The sequence below is a fragment of the Ascidiella aspersa genome, chromosome 4, assembly GCF_963924565.1.
Source record: "Ascidiella aspersa chromosome 4, kaAscAspe10.2, whole genome shotgun sequence".
NCBI lineage: Eukaryota > Metazoa > Chordata > Ascidiacea > Phlebobranchia > Ascidiidae > Ascidiella > Ascidiella aspersa.
This window is the reverse complement of record NC_139450.1, coordinates 5,741,173-5,762,790: the sequence shown is the minus strand read 5'-3', so window position 1 is coordinate 5,762,790 and position 21,618 is coordinate 5,741,173. Positions and strand designations below refer to the sequence as shown.

Here is a 21,618-nt window from a genome sequence, read left to right as displayed (position 1 = left end):
AGCCTTAGCACAACCGTGCTTCATCAGGTCAAAGTATTTTTTAATAAAATTTGTTTCAATAATTCAATACAATTTGTCTTTATATAGTGCCATCTGATTACTCTATTGAGAATTAGACAAATACAGCCATTTACAAAGATTGTTTACAACACTGCCCCTTTCCCCCGCAAGCACCTTGAAGAAATCCCAGCATTAGCGCGCCGCTGCCGAAGCCCAGTCCTCCGAACATCCTTTGCCTTCCAAAGCGGTGTCGCGTCTCGGCGCTGAACTTGTGCAGCACAAAAACGTCCAGCAGGCCGCTTCCACTGAACACCGACGTGGACAAGACAGGCATGACCACCAGAAGCAGCCAGAAGGTCGCGCCATACACGTCGCCTGTGTCGCTAGAGGCGCCAGGGAGGCACGCGCACGTCATTCCCGAATTCAAGGTCAGATCCTGAGTCAGGTTTCCAGGAGCTGTTTGATTGGACAGCAACATGGCGCAGTGATCGGTGTACTTTCGCTGCACTGGATGCGCTTCGGTATAGTTGCAGCTTGACTTGTCCCCCAACAGAGCGCAAGTGATGTTAAAGCAATTCATGTCACCTGAGAAAACAATAAACGACAATTTTTGTTAGTAAAACATTGCCTCTTGAATAACACCTGTTCGCCCAGCTGCGTGCCGTTTTTCAAAGAACATATTTTAAGACTGGCTAAATGCCATAGCCAGTGTTTTTTAAAGACTTTGGTTTCAAAGGCTTCGATGGTTTAGATTTTAAAATGACTAAGTGCCTTTAGGCAAAGAATTTGAGTCAAGGTATATTGTGAAATAACATAACTCAATTTAAACCGTTCTAACGAAAAAAACAATAATTTAGTGGATATTTAACCTTTCGTTCAGGCGAAAACAATTAGTAAAGTTTTTAAAAGCAATAACTTATTCGATCAAAGCAGTTTTCAGCAGGCCTCTACGAAATCGGCTTATAGCTAAACGAAAAACAGACCGGACATATACAAGTCTTACCACCGTCCTCGGGCAAAATAAAACACTGAACGGCGCTGAGCAGACTACCAGAAACGAAGAGAACCTGCAGCACGGTCTTCGGCCGTTTTGATTTGTCGGAAATCAGTCCCAGGACTAGGGCAGCCACAATACCGAAGAGTCGGTCAGCGGCGAACACGATGCCGTTCTGTGTTGTCGACATGCCGAGGTGCTTCATGAAGATGGAACGAAACACGACCGCGCTTTGTCCTGGTTATAGGGAAGAAGAATAACCACAGATGCTAGTATAATAGTGGGGACCACCGATAATTAAATTGATATAAGTTCGCAGCTATGTGGAAGGTCTGATGACATCAGGTCGGAGCCGATATTCGATGCCTAATGGTATAGTGTAGGTACTCGATACTACGCTGCCGATCCGAAGCTAAATTAATGGGTGAAACAGGAGAATACTCGCAGTGATCAAACAGTCAGGTAAGTATGACATCCCTAATGCTAATAAATGAATATTTTAAAACGCGGTTTTGAAGCCGATTGTGGTTTTCCTGTTTATTGGCCACGATCTTGCATATTTTTTTAGTTTTTAATACGTCTGATATTGCATTTTGTGCCCTGGTTTACTCAAACCAAGTCTGTGTACACTACACATATAGAAGAATAGTAGAAAAACTACTTGATATGGTAAAATATGCGTAATTTAACTTAAGCAGGTGTAGTTTCGAACAACATAAGACTTTTAATGATATATTAAGTATTGCGGTTACGCGCCCTGTGCGAAATCAGTGATGTTAGCCCTGGTAATGACATATTTAATACCATTATTGAACTTTACGCCTTGTTGATTCAAGGGACCCAACTTGTAATGTAAATAATCAGACAAATAAAGATTGGCTCCAATACCTGTTCTACAAGGAAACGTACTCACACGCAGTGCAGCAGACACCATTAAAGCGTACGGCGACTACGGCGTCTTTAACAGCTTTAACGAGTGACTGATAGGTTTGGGAAGCAAAGGGCCCTGTGGATTTACAGAGGAAAACCGCTGCAGACAAACTCGTGCGGCGTCCTGAACCTAAGGGGTTAAATCGGGTCAAGTCAATAGGCCATGATTTGGAAGTCTATGCTAGGATCTTCACGATCCCGGCTTGAAAACAAGAAATGTAAACTATTAAAGAATTTTGGTCATAAAAAGGCAATAATTTAAAAGTATTAAGTTATTTTAGTAATAAAAAAAAATTTAGGAAAAAAAACTTATTCTAATATCTAAATCGACAATGACATGTAACGAAATCTCATTTTAGGTGGTTAAATATGCACTGCGACAGCTAAAAAGCATAAACCCAACACCAAACTACCTGTATAAACGCCTTTCTTTTAAGCGAAGAACAGGGTTATTGTACAAAATAAATGCAACCCAGAAACGAATTTTTTCACATTGGTGTCCCTGGTAACTTATCACGCATATAAGGCTACCCCCTAATTGTTTTTTCTCAATTAATATATTTTGCTGCAACGCATAACGCGAGCAGTCAAACGCTGTTCTTCGAAAGGGAAATTAAGCTTTTATTTATAGATACTAGATAAGGTTGAAAACAAAATACGTTACAGTAAATCGATTTCTTGGGGGCCATATCCCTGCTGTTGCAAAAATGATGCCGCAGAGCCTAAACGCTACAAACTGGCGCACAATAAAAACAGTAAGCATATTCAATCGATTCGCTATAAATCGCCTTACCGGCCATGAAGGTAAAGTAGATCATTTTGAAAGGTAGGTAAGCCCAGTTGATCGCGAATCTCCCCTTGATCGGCTGTTCAGTTACAACCTTCAACGAGGTGCCTGTCATGTTGCTGTTTTGTTCGCCTCGTTGCTGATAGTGGAATAATTTCGGCAGCCTTTACAGTTTTTACGATACCAGCGATGCCGAATTAAAAATGTCGACGCTGGTATGGCTACCTGTTACACATTAAACAAACATTTGACTATACAAACTAGATAGAATTTTCGCTGGATAATATTGCCCCACTGCTAGACAAATATGTGCACAACTGTTGCGCAATAGAGGTGCTTATGTCGTCATAAAAGTACACGGGCAATTCACTTCTGTTGACTTGGGTTGGCTAATGGTGAAGTTCTCTCTATGTTTGCACGCTTACAGCATCGCAATAGCACACATTTGACGCGTGTTTTAATTGTTGAGATGCTTAAAGCCGTGTTCTTCTTACAGCTGTCGCACTGAAATGTCACAGTGCTATGATGACAAAGTTAACAAACCTAACCCGCTTATTTGTTGTTGTTTTAACCAGGGCTGGGGAGCCACCGTAAAATAGTATTAGCTCCGGCTCCAGCTCCGGAGCCATCAGGCAATTATTAAATGGCTCCGGCTCCAGCTCCGGAGTCGTAAAACTCAATCCTTTGGCTCCGGCTCCAGCTTCGGAGTAGTAAAACTCATATCCTTTGGCTCCGGCTCCAGCTCCGGAGCCATCAAACACACACCCAATGACTCCGGCTCCAGCTCCGGTGCCACCAGTCACTTATTCAATGGCAAGTTTTAAAAATTGCTTTTGGCTAACTAACGTTGGAGATGGAACAAAATATAATTTCTTAGCTTTAGCACCACAAATTAAAAAATGGCTCCAGCTCCACAAAAATAATAAAAAGGGCTCCGGCTCCGGCTTCAGCTCCACAAAAATAATAAAAATGGCTCCGGCTCCGTCTCCAGCTCCACAAAAATAATATAAATGGCTCCGGCTCCGGCTCCAGCTCCACAAAAATAATAACAATGGCTCCGGCTCCGGCTCTGGCTCCAGAAAAAATGCTTAGCTCCGGGCTCCGGGCTCCAGCTCCGGCTCCGGCTCCCCAGCCCTGGTTTTAACTAACTTTCAGGAAATAAACGTACTATCTGTTTTACATGGTGTGCCAACTTTCTTAAATAACTGCGAAATGTCTAAATCTGTAAATAATATACGTACGCAGTATCATAAACTACTGTTAACTAAAACTGTAGGTAGCCTAAACTACAAAAAGTTTTTACAGACACTTTTGTTGGGCGATAATTGTACCACGTCCACCTCAGTTGACACAGCAAAATTAATATTTGATATATGTGCGACTGTGCAAGGTTGCACGAAATCGTCAAGTCAACAGCGCGCAGGTTAAACAACTTAGGCAAATCCGTGGCGAATATTCGCAAGATCATTATGTGGGGTTCCAAACTTGTCCTTTCAAGTACCACTCTTGAACTTTCACCCTGTAGTTCTGCAGTATTTCGCTTTACAAAAACAGAGTTGCACCTTTTATCCATTCATTTGTAAAGTATGGAGTCAAACATGGCACATGAATTTAAACAGGGAAAAGTTATAACAAAACCTTTTTTAATTTCGTCTATTTTGTATTGTTAGGTTAGGAAACAACAAACTGCTGGAAGTGTGTCCAAATAACACATGGATTAGATTGGGCTTTCAATTGTTTTTTGGTATTGTAGGCTATCCCGTATTAAAGGCCGTGTGCTTAGACCGGAGTAACTGTAATTATTTGGCACTATAGTTTTTTTCTATCTCCTTGAATTGTAACACCATTCTTATCCATCGACCATAAAACGTTCCCACCTCAGGTCTAAGATAAACACAAATGAAAAATCGAACAACTATGAACCTAGTTTATTTTATTCTATAGGCGGCTACTCCTGTTTTAACTGAGCGATGTGGTAATGTCTGGTTCAGGAACAACTAAGGCAAAATTAAACAAGGGTCTCGATAATTTAATTAAAAAAAAGTTTTTCGCGGAAAGCATATTAACGATTGTTTTGAACCATTTTACGATGGTATACACTAGGACAGTATAATAAAAAAGGTCGCGTAACCTATTTAAAATCGAAATAATAACTCAAAATCCCACCGTATGTTATTGAGGCCTGAACCTAATAATGGCATGCAAATGATTTCTGTCATGATCCACCACAGCCCAACCTGACAACATGATGATCCACCAAATACGAATAGTAAACATATTGGACACGCTTTTATTTTCATGGTGCTTTACTTATGTAAACGCGATAAGTTTTATAGTTAATCTTGTTTAGTGTTTGGTAACCTTTGTAAGTCATGGCGAACGTGGCGAGCGAAGCGAGCGCGATTTTTTTAGGTACATCGGCATTTCTTTTAAATTTCTTGCAAGTTTTTATTACATTGCCGAAAATACAAAATGTTAAAAATATATGTCCAATATTTTTGAATGCGTTTTCCATTAACAGTAAAGAAGCGCTGATATAGTTTAAAATAGTTTAAAATACCGCATCAAAACGTAAACAAGCCGGACGTATAAAGATGATTCGCGCAAAGCGGGAAGATTTTTTGCACTTACCTAGTTAAAAAAGTCGAAAAGTATTTGAAATGGACTCGTATCTAGTTTGTCAAATAGGCGGCGGGCCGAATGAATTACATTGGCGGGGCGCATCCCGCCCGCGGGTCGTAGGTTGCCGACCCATGTTTTAGACTTTAGGTCTTACAATAGCATCGAATTGGAGCTTTCTGTCGCTTACTGATATTCTCAATAGCTCACAAAGATTAGCATTTGGAAGTCTCGTTCTCTGCTTGATTTTTTTACAAAATTCATATTACTGAAAATTGGTATTCACATGAAAACACTGCAGAAAGTTTGCTTTTTAAGACTACATTAAAAGATCCGCACAAAACGCTGAAAAGATCCGGAACCGGATCGCGATCCGCCATTTGAACATGACCGGCATATAGTTTTACCATGAAACGATTATTAAATAAAATACACAATACATACAGAGGACTTTGCCAGTATATTTGTTAGAAAGTTATTCTTACATATATGTCCACTTCTTCCAATCCTAACTAAAATGAAAAAGCCCAAACACTAAAAAGTTTCTAAAGCAGGTTGGCTTGCAAAATAAAATGTTCAACGCTTACTACGGCCGAAACTAAGCGTTGGCCATTCCAAAAACACCTGTATAGCCAAAAAAGTTTAAAAAAAATAAAAAAATTGGTCAACATGATGGGGTAGTTTTTAGTTTTTTACCGACACTTATACAATTTGTTATTAAAACTTCAGCCATTCGATAAAAAACAACTAATATGGCCAAATAAGAAATTGAACCGTGCAAATGCGATGTTAGTGGCGCGAAAACAATGTTTTGAATTGGTTTCTACGGGCAACCTATATCATCCTCGAACGTTCTGCTAAGTTTTGCATGCTCTGTTCCCTGTCCGATACGCATGAACTAGAAGGACCATTGCTCGTTCCGCTGCTGTATAACAGACTATTGCGAGACGATATCTGTTGGCTTAACAACTTGCAAAGTGTGCAGACCATATCTTATCCAAACAGATCAAACAATAGAACCTGTTGGCAACACTGGGACTTTTTTAAAGAGGAAAAGGTTGCCTTTGCTTGCTCGACACTTTCCATACGGCAGACTCCTATTTTTTAGCAACTTGCTCACATTCGCTTTGTGTGACGACTAAACTGGGATTAAACTCTAAAAGAGCGCCTTAGGTAAAATACGAACCTAAAATTTGTATGATAAGGGACCATGGCTATTAAAACCCGTGTAAACACAACGCTAAAACACAACAGCAAGATGTAAACAAAAATTGCTCAATTTTGTTGCGGAAACGAGCGTCGAGCGTACATCCTATACAAGTAAAATCGTGTATGAAAGTAATTTGCTCTAAAAACCTTACTGGAGGAAAAATCAACAAAGCTTTTCGGTGTAAATTATCTTAGAACAGCATTTGATACACTTGTCTACAGTATATATATATATATATTCCACCGTAGGTCACTTAACTGAACAACAAAACCTAAGTCATTCAATACTGGCCATCGGCTTATGTCGTAGCATGAATTGTTTCGCCTTTCCTTAATCGCACGCGGCTATCGATTTCAACCTAGTCAGCACTTCGCAAACAATAGGCTGCTATCTCAACCCTTGACATACTGTAAAGAGGTCGTTTACCCGCTGAAGAACTACGATCCACGTTTCCAAAAACAAACCTACCAAGAACAGCACTTGTGTGTTGGAACGACTTCAAAAACAGACGATGGCGATTTGCATGACCTATTTGTTTTGACCGTCGAAGGCCATTCCGTTCTGCTTAATGCCGGTCATAAAAAATTGGTACAATGACTATTTAGCAGCTGGACGAGACATTGCTTACAGCTGTCATTGGAATAAATCTGCGCGACACTCCTTTACAAGGTCAACGTGAGCTAGCAAATCGTATTTATCTTGAGCTCAGGGTTTCTCCCTGAACGTTTAAGACTAAAAACATCAAATTACAAAGTTGTTTTCACTGATTCAATGAAACATTGACACAAATATGTGTGTTAACAACTGAGATCTTGTCCTTCTAAAGCTGCTTTTTGACCAACGATTACGGCGTACGTATAATTAGTACACCGAAAGCCATTGCAGACTCAGAGAATCTGTTGATCTATGATGCAAGCAGAGCAAGCTCTTGCTTTCACTGATTCAGAATTTCGTTGTTGTCACAGCGCGACCTTATTTTTTTCATGATTACTGAGCGAATGTGCGGAGGTCAATTCAAGAGACAACAACAAAGCGTAACAACCAGCACGAGTATAGGATTTTTGTTTGAGGGAATTTTTTTTCGTTGAGGCAATGTGACAAAGTTAAGTTAAAACGTGATGTTACAAAGTTACGTCTAAACGTACAGTCGTAAAAAATCTAGGGAAAAGTACACAATTTGTTTATTTTGTTGGTTTTAGGTTTAAAGTGGTTTTCTTTTCATTAAAATACAGCTTTACAATGACGGTATCCAGTCGTGCGAAGCAAAAAATAATCTTTTTACTGTTTAAGTTGCCAAAACGTTCAATTTTGAGATAGGTCATACGGCGAACACTTTTTAAAAATGAAGAAATACTAAAAACGTATCTCAAACTCGCACTTTATTGCATTAACGCAGTTAAAATAGACACAAAACATAGTTATGGGGGCATGGCCACGATTGGTTTCTCTTGCTGTTTGTAGCCTCAATTGTAAACACCACTGAACATAGGCTTTTCATAGTCGTATCGGTATAGAATTGTGCACGCAATATCCCGTCTGAAATGCAGTGGGGAACCGTGGTTTCTAGAGCGACAGGTTTGCTGCAAACATTGTTGATCGTTGCGCTTCTATTGTTGCCTATATACAACCCTGCGGAAATCCAGTACACTGCCACCGTTAAAACAACGTATTTCTACGTTGCGCACTCGCCTCTGTAATTATAGTTTTTCTACGTGAAGAACACCTACAACAGATCAGTTTTAAATGAAATACCTTAGCAGTGCTTATAGCAGCGTTTGAAAAGAACATCCGTCACGGAAGCAGAAGTTGAAGTAATGCACGGCAAACCAGGACACGCCCAGCCAAATCAAACCGCCCGATAACTAACTGTAGTAATCGAATTACTTTGCGCTTAAAAGGTTCGATTAAGACTTTGTATGTAAGTAATAAAACTACAAAACCCGCTGAGATCTTCTAAAGATAATTTTTATCCTCGGTTGGAAATGTTTGCCGATTGATACAAAAAATGCTGCTGTCAACCATTCTGCAATCTGCAGGTTATTGTGGCCTATGCAGCTACCTAAAAATTTAGATTTGGCATAATAGAATGGTATGGCATAACAGTAGGCATTATTTCGTTGCTTAATAAATGTTACACGAAAAATAAAACGTTTATTGCTCCCTGTCAGCGGTAGATCTATGCGGGACTATTGTGGTGCATTTATTCCACTTCCAGTATTGTTGTTATGCTCTTTATATGTTAATGACAGATCTAAATTAAATTGGAGTGATATATTTGTTCTAAACAAACTTACAATGTTTATAAATATAATTCATTCTATACGAAATTTATTTGGAGCTGTAATTTACCTGTTTAACATTTCTTTCTTTTGAAGCTAACTTCTTTCAGTTTGTTGTTTGGACGATTTGGTTAACAACACAAAAAATGACTGGAGGCCAAAATATCACGGCCGTGAATATATCTAACAGCGCCGACGTGACACTCGCAATACCCACACAAGATCCTTATTGGATTATCTCCACCACCATAAGCATCATTTGCCTCTTGATTACTAGTTGGCTGTTCGCGGGTCTCATGTTCTACGGAATCAGAAACCACAAGATGAAGTTGTTCAATACGGCCGATAAAAGCGGCGGCTTGATTTATTGTGTGGCAGTGCTGTCGGCGGCATTTGGGATTGCTTTTCACGCTATGGCTTTATTCTGCAATCAGTTCGGTTACAGCGAGGAAACGCTGCGAATCTGTGCGATTGGGGTTAGGCTGGCGGTGGAGCTGTTAACCGTTTCAATGTCTTGGGTTTACATCTTTCTCTGGCTGAAGCAGCGCGCCCTCTACAATTGTCAGGCTTTTAGTTCGCTCAACACAATCTGGGTGAAACTTACAAGCTGGTTCAGCATTATACTTATGCTTCTCGGGCTGCATTCCGGGTCGCTCGTTTACAATATCAAGGGCAAGTTTGTGAGCACCGTTCACGGGTGTGTCAACAACGGCGCCAACTGGCCAGCGCTTTACTGCACCTTTATTAACGGCACCGGCCAGTTTACTTTACTCGGTCTATTCGTTTACCCGGTTATCCGCAAGATTGGAATGCCTCATCGTGGCCGCGGTCAGCGTATGTTTGATCTGCTGAAGCGAGTATGCGCGTGTACCCTGGTGTGCATAACGACTGATTCTATCGTTGGCGGTTGGGTTGGCCTTTCGGGGAGGTCAGACAAGATAGCCCTGGCCTGCTACGAAGTGAACCTGATGTTCAACACAATCGCAGTTGTGCTCACTTTCGAAACGTGGAAGGACATCGTGCGTTCTCCGCTCGTCAAAGCAACCGGACACCAAATGAAGAGAAACGCCACTTTGACGAGTTATTCGCGCACAGCGGGTTCTTTCAGCCAGGGTAAAAACGCCAACAACCAAACAATGTATACTGACGTGGGTTGCTGACACCGACGACGGCCAACCGTCAAACATGTTGGGAAGATACTGAATTAGTTTATAGTTATGATTTTGCCAACACCCTTATTAATAATGTCGACTTGTATTGCTTTTAAGTTTAGGAAATGCAACTAACTTATTGAAGATAATGAAATAAATGGCCTATTCTCTATTTAATATACCTGGCCACGCTATGTACTTAGAGTGCTAGTGTTAACTGCGCCTATTTAACCGTGGTCTGCTAAATCTTGATTTTTAAGAATAAATACGTTTCTGTTAGCGGCGTTTTTTCATGATTTGCACGACAGATACGTGCGAAATCAATGTTGGATTACTCAACTTTTCCAAAAAGTCCAGTATTGCAAAGCAAATCCTCGAGCAGATAATCAAAAAAGATGCAACAAAAGCATGTTTTTTTATTTTTCCGCCTTCATTTACATTTAAACAATATGATACTTATCGCAATTTATTTGGCCATTTTTCGGTAAATTATTATGCATATTTTTGCCGATTACAAAAAAGGCGTCGCGAGATTGGTGAAGTGTATATACAGTCAGGCATTAGTCGTGAGTCGCAAAATAGGACAGTTTCTATTAAATCAATAAGATCTTAATAATAAATTTCAAAACCAAAAAGGTCGAGTAGATCGACAGCATCTTGATTAGGACGTTTCGATACGAACTTGTATCATCTTCAGTTAGTCTAACTAAAGATGATACGAGTTCGTATCGAAACGTCTTAATCAAGATGCTGTCGATCTACTCGACCTTTTTGGCTTTGAAATTTATTTGTAGCTACATTACAGATCTGTGCATAGTGTACTCAATAAGATCTTCTATTGAAAAAAATATATAACTTTACTATAATAGGTAAGCATCTATGTTGTGGCATGCTGTGATTCATTTCAGCTAAATTGCTGCAGGTGCTGTTTTGCAACAGTCGTAACGACAGCTTTGTAGCAAATAACAACTGCCAATTCCTTACCTGACAAATGTTGGATGACCTATAACACTAATTTGTGCTATTGAGGGGCATTTACTATTGAGGGGCATTTACTATAAGAACGAGTTTGGTAGATCTGGTTAAAACAGGTTGTGAATTTACTGTTTTTATTGAATCTTAAGGCCCAGGCGTATTCTGTAATTATGATTTACGCTATAGTTATAATACGTCCTAGAAACAAGAAAAAACACTACTGACAAAGGTAATTTCCACCTGAATACGGCATTACTGCAAGCAAGGATGCGAAGTCGGACTCGGACTCGGGGCTCGAGTAAGAACACGTGAAACTGTCCGAGTCCCGATGTCGGGGGTAACAATGTGGTACAATAAAAAAATCGGATTGAACATTCAATAGTAAGACGGAATTCTAGTCGCTAGACCAATATAAAAAAGAACATTCTTCTTGTCGTAATAAATTTGAACTGTTTCATTTAAAACGTGTAGTTTTTCAACATTAGTTTTCAAATTAAACCTAGGGTATTTTTTAAAGTCGCCTCAGTCCAAGTCATGGGCGCCCGCACGGGGGGGGGGGGGGCTGGAATTTCAAAATGCGATTATTAGTAATATTTATAAGTGTAATATGTATAACTTATAATGGTTAAAAATATTATACATTATTCATTGCCCCCAGTGGCGTATCCAGGGGGGGGGGGGGCGGGAGTTCTTACCCCCTTTTTGTAAGTGATATTATCGTTTTTTGTTCGTTTCATAGCTTAACAAACTGTTCGAAACGGCGTGCTTTTTAAGTAATTTGGTCACGCGTCTTAATCTAATGCGAAACCAAAATCAAGCGCAAAACGCCGTTTTTCGTCTTTTGTTTGGTCGACCGTAAACGCTGGAAGTTTTTCTCTTTCGTTATTTGTTTAAGTTGACTGATTAGCAAGTGTGCATTCGACAATTGACAACGCTAAGTAAAACCTTCTTTCTTTTCTTTCTCGCTAAAAAACGTCGAGTTATACGCAGTATGTTCCTCGCTATTCGGTCTCTGCGCTAATATCCGATGTTGGTGTAACATCGACATTTGTTTAACTAAAGCAGATTCTTAGAGGAGGTATAATGGTGACTGTCGTGCGCGTTTCAAAGTATCTATTTTTAAGTAATGATGGTTAACGCAAAATTATGCTCTTTAGCATACTCTAAGACCACAGGCTAAGTGTGCAATGGACACGAATTATTTCCCCTCAACCGCAGCTCGTAATTTAGCTGACTTGGCACACAGCTCGGCGCAAATGTTGCGCTAATCTAATAACACCCGGATAAACATTCTTTGTTTAGTATTGCAGGTGGCGAAAGACGTGCTTGTAATTTAGCGCTCGTTCCGTTCATGGAACTTGAAATTTTCGCTGCCGATAGTCGAATTATGTGTGATTCTACCACAATTAATCGCATATACTTCACGGTCTTGGTTTGTTTTTTTGTCTGAAGTTAACGATTGTACATCGTGATTTTGCAGCTGGCGCCTGACAGGATTGTCGACGACGCAGATGGTCGCTTTTGCTGGACGTATTTGGCTGTTTCTGATTAGTTTTTTTCTTACGTCTTGCAATCACCATTCTATGACGTCATAGTGTCACTGTTTTAGGACGTCATAATTCATTAACATCAGACGAAAAATAGGGGAATTCCCTAAGTTGAAAATTCAGGAGCCCTCATTTTGATTTTCTGGTTACGCCCCTGATTGTCCCCCCCAGGAAAATTTTCTGCGGGCGCCCCTGGTCCAAGTCAAGTTCCAGTCAAGTTATCCACAAGTCAAACCAATAATATGATAACAAAAACACAAACAATTAAAATTTGTAAACTTGTCCGATATGAGCAATAATTCCACCTAAAAATAACAAAAAATAACCTATGGCAATCTAATGGTTTTACGTGCAAAATGTGAGATAAATAGCTAAATACAATAGTAAAATGTTAAATGGAAACAGAACCCAAGTCATTTAACTCAATGACTTAAGTCCAAGTTAAGTCATTCGAAAAAAGTGACCAAAGTGCACTTAAGGCAAGTCATTACTATACACTGCGGTTTGCATGGTCTAAGATTTGATTAAACACGACGTCACGATATATGCCAGGGGTGGCAAACTGCGGCTCGCGAGCATGTTTTTTGTGGCTCTGCTAGTCGAAATCGTAAAATTCAAAAAAATTATTTTCTTTATTTCGGCCAGCATATTGTTTATGACGCAACACTAGTCATAGAATACGAAGAGTTAGTTAACAAAAAACTGATATTGATCAATATTGTGCGTGTTATTTAGTTATTACCGTTCTTATTATTGTGTTAATTTTTACTGTTTTGTTATATTACAATTCTGTTATTATTGCTGAACTTGCATTGTTTACCGGGTATGTATTGAAATAATTTAGAGGCTCTCTGGTACTTGTATTTTCTGCAAATGGCTCTTTCATGTTGCCCACCCTTGATATATGCAATCCTTAATCTAGTTCAGGTTCATCAAACTGCAGCTCGCAGGCCAGATCTGTCCCGCCGGTTAAATTATCTTGGCAAGAGCCAGGTATACTGGCAAATTCAACATTGATCATCGCGCTTCTATCGCATTGTTCCTATACAACTTGGAGGAAATCCCGTAGACTGCCACCGTTAAATGAATGCATTCGCACGTTTTGCATGATATCGGCTCGTCGTTGATAGTTTGTTTTATTTGGGCGACCAGGTGCAAATTGCAGTGTGTCCAGGTGAGTAATTACTAAAAAGCTTGGCGTACCGGTACGGTACTACTAATTACAGTAATTTTTCAATTACTCATTAATTTAAACTAATGCGCTTTTAGAAAAGTAAACATTTCAGATATTAGAACGTAAATGACGTTTGCTATAGTTAAACATAACATATCGTTCATCATGCATAAGTTTAGTTGTAGGCTAAAACAGATTTGTAAAAAAATATTTGACGTTATTAATCTTCGTTTTCTTAGATTGTAGTTTACTAATTTTTGATAAAGTTACCTTTTAACGTAAAAGCGATGTTTGAATGGCAAACCAGACCTGAAAAGCCAATACGCATTTCAGATCGGATCGGCACCGATAACACTTTCGAATGCTACCACGATAATATTCAAAATCCAACTCCATTTGTGAGTGTGATTTGTCATATGGAAATTAAGCTATAGTTAGCGCGAGAAAGTTGTGTACGTAAACATGGATTTTTATCAGATAAAACTCAGACTAATATTCAATAGAATTCAAATACTGGTTATTATGTTTTGAAAGTTTGACAGTTTATTTCAAAAAACCTTACCAGAGATTATAGCAGCACTATAGACATTCTACGAAAGCATCCGTGCCTGAAGTACGTTATACGTAAAAGCAGGGCTCGGCGCCAAAGTAAAATCAACTCTCCCGTTTTCGAACTAAGGCAAATGTTGTAGCCTACTTTCCTATAGTATAGTGTAAATATGATTTTTTGCCAAACCTCTTATTCGTTTAAAATGCCCAAGCAATGAGAATAGGGTGCATTGTTTAAACTTCACAACTAATTTTCATTTTTAGCGATTTTATTTCGACTTCAAATACATATCATGCATTTCAAGTGGATGATGCTAATTACTCTCTGTTTGTTGTTTAGACGTTTTGGTTAAAAACACAAAAAATGACTGAGATCCAAAATATCACGGCCGTGAGCGCCAATGTGACACTCACAATACCCACACAAGATCCTTATTGGATTATCTCCACCACCATAAGCATCATTTGCCTCTTGATTACTAGTTGGCTGTTTGCGGGTCTCATGTTCTACGGAATCAGAAACAACAAGATGAAGCTGTGCAATACAGCCGACCACAGCGGAGGCTGGATTTACTACGTAGCAGTGCTGTCCGCAGCCTTTGGAATCTGCTTTCACGCAGTTTGCTTATTCTGCTATCCGAACGGCTACAGCGAGAAAACGCTGCGAGTTTGTGCAATCGGGGTTATGGTTTCTGTGGAGTTGTTAGCTGTTTCAATGTCCTGGATTTACGTCTTTCTCTGGCTGAAGCAGCGCGCCATATACAAGTGCCAGGCTTTTAGCTCGCTCAACACAGTCTGGGTAAAAGCTACAAGCGTGTTTAGCATTGTACTTATGGTCACCGGAATAAACTCAGGGGTGCTTGTATACAATATCAAGAGCAAGTTTGTGAGCACCGTTCACGGGTGTGTCAACAAAGGTGCAAACTGGCCAGCGCTTTACTGCACCCTTATTAACGGCATCGGCCAGTTCATTTTACTTGCTCTATTCGTTTACCCGGTTATCCACAAGATTGGAATGCCTCATCGTGGCCGCGGTCAGCGCATGTTTGATCTGCTGAAGCGAGTATGCGCGTGTACCTTGGTGTGCGTAACGACTGATTCTGTCATTGGCGGCTGGGTTGGCCTTTCAGGGAGGTCAGACAAGATAGCCCTGGCCTGCTACGAAGTTAACCTGATGCTCAACACAGTTGCCGTTGTGCTAACTTTCGAAACGTGGAAGGACATTGTTCGGTCTCCGTTCGTCAAAGCAACCGAACATCAAACAAAGAGTGACGACGCTACGACGAGTTACACGCGCACAGTGGCTTCGAGAAACCAGACTAACTCAAAAATTCACGGCAACTTGAACAACCACACAACGTATACTGAGGTGGGTTGCTAAAACCTACGACAGCCAGCCTTTTTAAATCTGGAGCAGAAAACTAGCTTATCCAGCGAAAACGTGGATCAAATATGCTTTGACGTAAAAAAGTTCAGATTATACTTGTCAAGAAAAAGCACTGCGTTGAATATCAAACCAAGGCTTGAATTCCGATAGGAATTTGGTGTCGGATTGACAGCGATACAAACCTAGTATCGGACGAGGCACGAAACTGCTACTTTACATTGGGGAACGGTTCCAATCCGATATATTGTCAGGATTATTTTCTTATCGTTTCGTTGCTCGCGTTTATTTTTCCTTTTCATTTATTGTACGAGCGTTCAGTGTCATTCACCCTGACGAAGGCGGCTTGCATAGGTTGCCGAAACGTTGGTTAACAATTACAATTACCAGGGGAGCTGTTTTTGATTTATATTGTCAGGATATTACCCTAAAATATTATATATTTGTTCACTTTTACTACTAAATATTTTTTAACTTCTGTGTTTTTTCTCCGCCTAACAGCGGTAAACCAATATGATGGGTTGCGCTGTGTGATTTATAAACTCTACTGCAACATCTGTTTAGACTACAAATGCCTTTATTTCGAGCATTTGCAACTGTCATTTCTTTACCTAAGCGTCACTTATACTATTAAACAGTGCGAAGTATCTATATGAACCAAATTAAAGCATATTTCATGAACTTTGCGCAATTAAATTGGATTTTAGATGTATGTTTGCGCACGAGCGAGCTTAAAAACAACAGGTGCTTTAAGATTAACTGTTTCATGACACTTTGTAACGTTAACCCAGACCTATGCCCTAATGCAATGATGAGCACAATGAAGTTTAGCAAACAGTGCTCTTTAAAAAGGAATAATAGCAAAACGTCGTCATGGCTTGGTTATTAGAAGAGGTGTTTTTATTTCCGAACTATAGGTGGTATTCTGTTCCACTATATATAGTATTAAATGTACGTTACAATTGTTAGCCTATACGAAACTTTAGTATTTTTTTTCTGTACGAACTTCAGTATTTTTTGTTGTGCTTGGTGAGGCCCTTGTATCATTTTATTTGTGCAGGCCTGGTCTGCGTCATGGTGTGGTGCACAATATATTATATTTTGGCAACAGTCTGACATTCAAAAAATAAAAATAAGGTTGTCAATTTTTGTTTCGTAACGATAGCTTCATAGAAAAGGCCAACTGGCCAATCCTTACTTGACAAATAAGTTGCTCCATACCGCTCAACTGTCGTGCTAAAATAAGCAGCCTTGTGTCCAGTACATTTACCGTAAGGACGAGTTTGGTGGTTCTGGCTCGTACAGTTATAGTAGAATATGCATGTAATGCTTACAGTGAATCTCAAGGCCTATATAGGCGTATTCTATAAATATGGCGGGACAATTACGCTAAATAACACGCCGTTTATATCGAAAAAACTAATATCTAATAGGTGTACTACGTTACAAAACAATCGAATATAATTGAGAAACACATAAAAAGCAATGCTGACCTGTAATTTGGTAGGGTTCCATTGCGCGAGTTAAGTGGGTTTGAAAAGCTATAAAGATCGGCTGTTTAAATGACACGTTCGACTCAGTTGTACACTGACACTTTAATAAGATGAGAGACATTTACGGTGCTGCTTGGTTACCGACAAATATAGGCGTTTCTGAGGATGTTATAAAAAACGCAATAGCAAAGTGCAGTCTTACTGACAATAAAGAAATCATATTACATTACATATCACATACTTATGACCTAACTGACGTTGTAAGTAAAACGCAAACCTTTAGAAATGCCAACATTCCAAACCGGAATGCGATTATGAAAAAAATTAACGATTGAAAATCTGGTCAAATAGAAAGACTGGATTGATTGATTACAAAAAAGCATTACATTGTGTACGCATAAAACGAAAAAACTTATATAATAATAAACTAATTGTTTCGCTTCTTAAGATCACAACTAAGCTTAAAGTTATGACAGCTATATTAGACACAGTTGAGGGGAAATGTTATCGTCTCGTTTAGTGACAACGACCCAGACAGTATTTCGCAACTTAAATTGGCCGCTGCTGCTTGAAGTTCGCCTTTGATAACGTGCTTGTTAGATACAAAACAAAAACTGCTCAGTTTCGCGAAAACGGCCGAAATCCGAAAAACGCGCACCAAATGGTAGCAGCGATAAACCTAAAATGGGTCGCTCCTGCTTGCTTAAAGTTTTAGGGAGCGCGCAAACTGCCGTAAAACACGAAATTTTCGTGCTACTGAAACTACCCGTTTCAAAGCCCGTCAAACGGGAAACAGAAACTTGGAAGTGCTGCTGAACGAATTTCAGTCACGTCTTGTCTTTGGAATTCAACGAGACCTGGTTGACTTGATGAAGGTAGCGACGAGCGATGTCTACCTGGAGCCTTCAATAGAATTGGCTAATCAGTCGATCAATTAAGTATGCAGCAAGCTACGTTTCGTTTCGAAGGGCGGTGGCTCGGACTCGTGCGAAGGGCGGTGGCTCAGACTCGGCACAAAAATAGCAACAACGCCGTAAATATCGGATGCTGTTGCTTGCTTACAGTTTCACGTAGCGCGCAAACTGCCGTAAAGCGAACGGCGCAGACCGTACGAAAGCCCACCAAACGTAAAACAGAGGCATCAGCCTCTTTTCTTTTCACAGCTTATCATGCGTAAGCGGTGGCTAGGACTCTGAAACTTGGAAATGCTGCTGAACGAATTTCAGTCACGTCTTGTCTTTGGAATTCAACGATATCAGGTTGACTAGATGAACTGCAATAGACTTCATCAGTCGATCCAAGTACACAGCAAGCTACGTTACTTTTTGCTGCTTATCGTGCGTAGGGCGGTGGCTCGGACTCGGCGTGTCGGATGCTGGACCACGAGCCAGAGTCATTTTCGTCTTCGCTCTCTTGCTCCAGGAGCCGGTCAGCCTGTTCCTCTTCCTCTGTAGGATACTGTCGCATCAGATTGGAGGCAGTGGCCAGCACAGCAATCCCGCCAGCGATCGCCACTAGGTAAACGCCCATGTCGAAGGAGACCTTGACGCGACTGCCCTCGTATAGGCGGTCCGTGTACTGCAGGAAGAAGATTTCCTGTGATGCCCAGTAGCAGAAGCCGACCGCGGTGGCGCAAAGCAGCACTGTACGGATATGAAAAAAAATTTAAATTTTACGGAAGTGGTTTTAAACCACCTTGTTTTAAGGGACATGTTTCCTTAAAAGAGGACGGAAATGCGACATTATTTGCACAATGTGCTCATATTTTAAAATGCGTTTTAAAAATGTACTTTTTTCAGAATGTCCGCACATTTTTTGCGCACACTGTGCAAAACAACGCCACGTCCCCTGTTGGCGAAAAGTCCCCTAGAATGGAAAGGTATGGCTGAAATGTACTGGAGCTATACGTGACTGCAAATATATTTTGGTCGTTCACTGCACAAGGTTTATCCTTAAGCAGGGGCAGTCAAAACTTATTTTCCAAATAGGACAAATTACTTGAAAAAAGGCCTGGCATTTATTGGGTCGACTACTGTGAGGATAGACAATTTCGAAACATTTATATAATATTGTGTTGCACTTTATCAACCCAAACATTGGTACATCCGTTACAATAGTTATCTATTTTTATTTGAAAAATCTATTTTAACTTTATGTGAAACAAATTGAAAAACGCTCATGATCATTTTAAACATAGTCAATCTTTTATGTTTATTGAAGTAAGATTATTCATATTTTTTAACTTCTAGATGACTATCGCTTGATTATTCCATTGTTTATCACCTAAGCATAAATTTGGGCGTTTTTGTCACTAGAAGGAGATTTCTGCCAAACTGTTTATGTAAATATTATTTATTCAAAATAAGTGTTCACGGTTTTTACATCTAGTTGACCACTAACAAAACCTCAAAGGGTAAAATGGGTGAATCAAGGAAACAGGGATTCTAGAAGTTTGCGATATTAGGAAAAAATTACGAACCAAAAACAGTTGAACTTTTACTGAGTTTATGTTAGCCTTTCCCAGTTATAATCTAGACACAATTTATAAGTATTTTATCCAGTAGACAAATGCATCTAATAATTATGCAAGAATTGCTTTGTCATTTGGGTTATAGACAGAACAGAAGTATACTGTTTTTTTTTTAAATACAATTAGGATGCACTTTTTACTCCATCAAGTTAAATATCTTGTAAATTTACCCAATTTAACATTATTTTAAACATGGCCAGTTAGACTAAGTAATATTATAATGTATAACATATTACATGTTATTCTACCTGTTAAAATTAAAAGTGTTAAACCTGTTCTTTAATATATATAAACTATATCAAGTAACAACACACAATTCTAAGAGTAAGATTTACACACAGTAACTTATCGTGTTTTTATAGTATAATAATTTACCTGTGAAAATATATCCAAATGAATAACGCTTCATTATTTTCCACATTGTCTTTTTGCGTGGAGCAACAATATCAAGAATAAAGGAAAAAAGACTAGAAATAATTGCAAGAAAGCAGAAAAGAATAATGACTTGAATCAAATTGAGGGCAGTTTGATTCACACAGTGGCCCAAGGAAACATCGCCTAAACAAATTGTAAATGTAATTATTAAGTTATACATTATGCACAAAATTTAGTAATAACTATCATATGTAGTCCAGATTAATGGTTCTCAAACTTTGTTGGCATCTGAGACACAATTGGACAGTAGGTTTTAAAGCGAACTGCAAAAAGACCAAGCAGCTTAACAAAAAAAATAATTTACAGCATTAAGAACTAAAGGGAATAGTGCCACTTTATGTATTCAAATTTGGAAGGGTTTCTCCTCCTATTTACTCTGAATTTACTAATTTCTCGCTAAAGAGTGCAAACTTTCTTTTAAAGACATTGAGCCATACAAGGTTTTGTTCTATTTATTGGAGCATTTTTATTATTGCATGTAAGACTGCTTGTACATAGACTTATTTGCTGTTGAAGAGTAAAACATGTAAGTTAATCTTAATTATGAACAAATGTAAATTAATTTAGGTATAATGGAATGTCCTATAAAAAGCAGTGATTCATTTTTTAATGATCGGATCGGCTAAAAACTATGGTTAAGAGCCACGAATGACAATCAGTGGTCCAGATAAATAAAATGCAATAATACAAATGCTTACGATCTGTGCATATAACAATTATTTAGAAATATATCCACACCTGTAGTCTCTTTATCACTGCAGTCCACTTCCCCTTGGGAGAACGAAACTTTGTCAATTTTAAACTTTCCGAAAAAATTGTTGATGCCGAGATATTGGTGGCAGCATTTTCCTCCAGTCAAAGTGAACCAAACTGGTTCCACCAAACTGGCACAAAGCACTACAATTGTTGCTGTCCCAAGAACAGCAGAGATGATATTTTTCTCCTTAAACTTCCGTGATGATGAAAAATGACTTCTCGTCGAAAGAGAATTGGCATTGTCGGTTCGGCGAAACATGGTTAACTAATAATTATTTTGCCTGTTAATCATTATATCCACTAAAGTAAATACCTAGAAGCAAACAATAATCTAGTGTTAAATTCTATGGTAATTCAATATTTCCTTTACAAAAGTAAAAATGTGATAATTATGTACAATTAAATTAGAGGTGTCGAACAAGAGCGGAGTAGAGTCATATAAGATGCCAAGCCATAGAATCAGTACTCATCTTGCTTACAACCAGGGTGATAGCAGTAACCATCTTATACCAGATTACTTTAAGCCACGGCTGCGGAGTCGGTTAAAAATAGCCCGAGTCCGACTCTGGCCCCAAAATAAACCAGAGTCCAACTCCAGTAAAATGTGCGGTTTCGACAAGTACAAAGTCTGGCCATGACTCTACAGTCTGTTTTCCGCCAATAAACGTAACTAAAATAACGTGGATATTCAGCAATCCACTTATAGGGGTGTCGTTATAATTGATTCACTTACAATCCATGGTTGGAAAATATTCCACCATATTATGCTATTCAACCCTTACAATTTCCAGTTGGCGGCCATATC

The 21,618-nt window shown here is 39.2% G+C and overlaps 1 protein-coding gene across 1 annotated transcript; it reads right to left on the bottom strand.

The window, feature by feature from the left end:
- Positions 1-16,655: 16,655 nt before the first annotated feature.
- Positions 16,656-21,121, bottom strand: LOC146146827 (transmembrane protein 127-like). The gene is made up of 3 exons (XM_083387251.1): positions 20,796-21,121; positions 19,998-20,180; positions 16,656-18,735 (listed from the first exon to the last, which is right to left on the bottom strand). Exons 1-3 carry the CDS (start codon positions 21,070-21,072, stop codon positions 18,425-18,427), a joined length of 771 nt encoding a protein of 256 aa, XP_083243377.1. The 5' UTR covers positions 21,073-21,121; the 3' UTR covers positions 16,656-18,424.
- Positions 21,122-21,618: the final 497 nt, after the last annotated feature.